Source organism: Mandrillus leucophaeus, unplaced genomic scaffold, assembly GCF_000951045.1.
Source record: "Mandrillus leucophaeus isolate KB7577 unplaced genomic scaffold, Mleu.le_1.0 Scaffold58, whole genome shotgun sequence".
Lineage (NCBI taxonomy): Eukaryota > Metazoa > Chordata > Mammalia > Primates > Cercopithecidae > Mandrillus > Mandrillus leucophaeus.
In genome coordinates, this window is record NW_012106252.1 from 3,299,157 (window position 1) to 3,302,640 (window position 3,484).

Consider the following 3,484-nt stretch of genomic DNA (forward strand, 5'->3'; position numbering starts at 1 on the left):
GCGTACATCTCCAGCTGCATCTGCTACCACATCCCCTCAAGCAATAATCTAAACCTCTATATGCTTTCTTACAAATCAGCACGAGGCCGGCACAGTGGCCCACACCTGTAATCCCAGCACTTTGGGAGGCCCAGGCAAGAGGATCACTTGAAGCCAGGAGTTCAAGACCAGTCTAGGCAACAAAGTGAGACTCTGCCTTTACAAAAAAAAAAAAAAAATTTTTTTTTTTTTTGAGACAGAGGTTCAAGTGCTGGGATTACAGGCATGAGCCACTGCACCCAGCCTAAAAAAAATTTTTTTTAAATTAGCTACGTGCAGTGTCATGCACATGTAGTCCCCTCTACTTAGGAGGCTGAGGCAAGCGGATCACTGAGCCCAGGAATTAGAGGCTGCAGTGAGTTATGATCAGAACTACTGCACTCCAGCAACAGAGTGAGACCCTGTCTCATTCATTAATTAATTAACACCAAATCAGTATCTTTCCACATGCTGCTTCCTCAGCTTCAAGTGCCCTCCCTCCCTCCTTTCTTTCTGGCTAAGCTCTACTCATGGTTTAAGACTCAGCTCAAGTATCACCACCTACCTAAAAGCCTTCATTGACTGCCTCCTCTTTCTACCCTGACTATAACCATACAAGCTCTGCTTTATTTTTTTGAGACAGAGTCTCACTCTGTCACCCAGGCAGCGGTGTGATCTCAGCTCACTGCAACCTCTGACTCCCTAGTTCAAGGGATTCTCCTGCCTCAGCCTCTCAAGTAGCTGGGATTACAGGCAAATGCCACCACGCACAGCTAATTTTTGTATTTTTAGTAGAGATGGGGTTTCACCACGTTGGCCAGGATGGTCTCGATCTCCTGACCTTGTGATCTGCACGTCTTGGCCTCCCAAAGTGCTGGGTGCAATCTCTGCCTCTAGGGTTCAAGTGATTCACCTGCCTCAGCCTCCCAAGCAGCTGGGATTACTGGCTCCCAACCACCACACTCAGCTAATTTTTGTATTTTCAGTAGAGATGGGAGTAGAGATGGGGTTTCGCCGTGTTGGCCAGGCTGGTCTCAAACTTCTGATGTCCACTGATCCGCCCGCCTCGGCCTCCCAGAGTGCTGGGATTACAGGTGAGACACCACGCCCGGCCAAGCTCTGCTTTTATCTACTTCATTTATTGGGCTTCCACACAGAACTTCATCTAAAAGGCGGTTCATACATATTCTTAAAACAAAATGTCTAAAAACTACAGGTTATGAAAACAAACAGAAGTGGGTAAACCTGAACTCTAGTTCTAGTTCTGAAACAAATTAGATAGGCAAGTCACTTTTCCTCTTCAGGGTACAATTTCTCAACTGTTAAACACTTAACATATACACATAAACACACATACACACCTATGCATGCACGCATACACACACCTGTGGCCTACTCTTCTCTGAAGTTACTTTTACTTCCAAATTCTACAAAAATAGAATGCATACAGGTTCCTTTGGTTCCTTTTTTTTTGAGACGGAGTCTCGCTCTGTCGCCCACGCTGGAAAGCAGTGGCATGATATCCGCTCACTGCAAGCTCTGCCTCCCAGGTTCACGCCGTTCTCCTGCCTGAGCCTTCCAAGTAGCTGGGACTACAGGAGCCTGCCACCATGCCCGGCTAATTTTTTGTATTTTTTAGTAGAGACGGGGTTTCACCGTGTTAGCCACGACAGTCTCAATCTCCTGACCTTGTGATCCGCCCGCCTCGGCCTCCCAAAGTGCTGGGATTACAGGCATGAACCACTGCGCCCAGCAACCCCCCCGCCTTTTTTTTTTTGAGACGAAGTCTCGCTCTGTCACCCAGGCCAGAGTGTGGCGTGATCTCAGCTCACTGCAACCTCCACCTCCTGGGTTCAAGCAATTCTCCTGCTTCAGCCTCCTGAGTGGCTGGGATTACATGCGCCTGCCACCACAACTGGCTAATTTTTGTATTTTTAGCAGAAACATGACTTCACCACGTTGGCCAGGCTGGTTGCGAACTCCTGACCTCAAGCAATTCGCCTATCTCAGCCTCCCAAAGTGTTGGGATTACAGGTGTGAGCCACCGCGCCTGGCCTCAGGTTCCCTCTTTCTCATGTGAAACCAGGTATCACAATCCAGGTATGGTTAAAGTAGCTTCCTGTTTGGTTCAAAAACCACACTGCTTTTTTTCCTATTATTGAATCTTTCGGTCTTCGAACCAACACATTTCAAAACTCCTTTCCTTCTTGATAAGGTGTTGGACTTGATGGACTTGGCTTTAAAATGAACTGATTTTGAATAGAAAAGATGATGAAGTGGTATCAAGAGACAACCACTAAGAATCCTCAGGCCGAGTGCGGGGGCTCACACCTGCAAACCCAGCACTTTGGGAGGCCGAGGCGGGAGGATCACGAGGTCATGAGTTCAAGACCAGCCTGGCCAACATGGTAAAATTCCATCTCTACTAAAAATACAAAAATTAGCCGGGTGTGGTGGCGCATGCCTGTAATCCCAGCTACTTAGGAGGTGAGGCAGGAGAATCTCTTGAACCCAGGAGGTGGAGCCACTGCACTCCAGCCTAGGCAACAGAGCGAGACTGTCTCAAAAAAAAAAAAAAAAAGATTCCTCACTACCTTTTTCTCAAAAATGCCAAAGAAACAACAAACTAACTTTCATACAGCAAATAGTTTTAGGGGAAAACACTAGCTCCTACTCCAATGCCACCTGTCCAAATCTCCATTTAGAGTGAACCAGGACAAGGAAAGCAGACATGCCATTATGGTCCTAAGAGGACATCTCAGGAATCAGAACCAGCTGAAGAAGATGGACTTGTTTATTCTCCACCTTCCTATACCACATGTCATTGATTATACACTATGTCTTGTACAAAGAAGCCCTATGTATCCTTTAATGCTAGGAATAACAATCTGGAATGTTAAAAACAGAATGAAAGAATAGGAATGCTACAGGTAGGAAAATCTAGAAATTTTAACCAAAGGGGTTAAAAAATAATAATAATATGTGAGGACCATCAACCTATTTACTCAAAGGTTTTGAGATAGCCTGATGGAAGGACTACCTACCTGATGAAACGTGGGAGGTGGAGGAGGGCCAGGTGGGGGTGGCGGGGGAGGAGGAATTGGCATTCTTGCCCTGCTCCCAGTTGGCACTGTTCTCTCTCCGTCTTTATTTGTAGCTTTAGGTCATTCATATACCTGCAAATGAAACAAATTCATAACAACAGCTTTACCATTAGATACAAGTGCCCAGGAGAACAAGAGAACTGGGCATGACAACTGAAAGAGACTGCACACCTCATCTTCTAGTTCCACTGTGATACAGTCCAGAGCCTGGCAAATCTGTTTAAATCAATTGTTTTAATTTGCAGTTTCCTAATGACTTATGATACTGAACATCTTTTCATATGCTTTTCATATGCTTACTTGTCATCTGTTTTTCTTCTCTGGTAAGGTGTCCAGGACTTCTGTCCTTTTTTTTTTTTTTT

The 3,484-nt window shown here is 45.6% G+C and overlaps 1 protein-coding gene across 4 annotated transcripts in view; it reads right to left on the reverse strand.

Annotated features, from left to right (window-relative positions):
• WIPF2 (WAS/WASL interacting protein family, member 2) overlaps window positions 1-3,484 on the reverse strand; it is an 81,891-nt gene that overhangs the window by 23,930 nt on the left and 54,477 nt on the right. For 3 of the 4 annotated variants that reach the window (XM_011998952.1, XM_011998953.1, XM_011998954.1), the window contains exon 2: window positions 3,063-3,194. The exons of the other annotated variant lie outside the window; for it this stretch is intronic. In XM_011998952.1, the coding sequence (XP_011854342.1) occupies window positions 3,063-3,125 (63 nt within the window). In that variant the 5' untranslated portion in view covers window positions 3,126-3,194. The remainder of the gene's footprint in view (window positions 1-3,062; window positions 3,195-3,484) is intronic. 4 annotated transcript variants of the gene reach the window in all.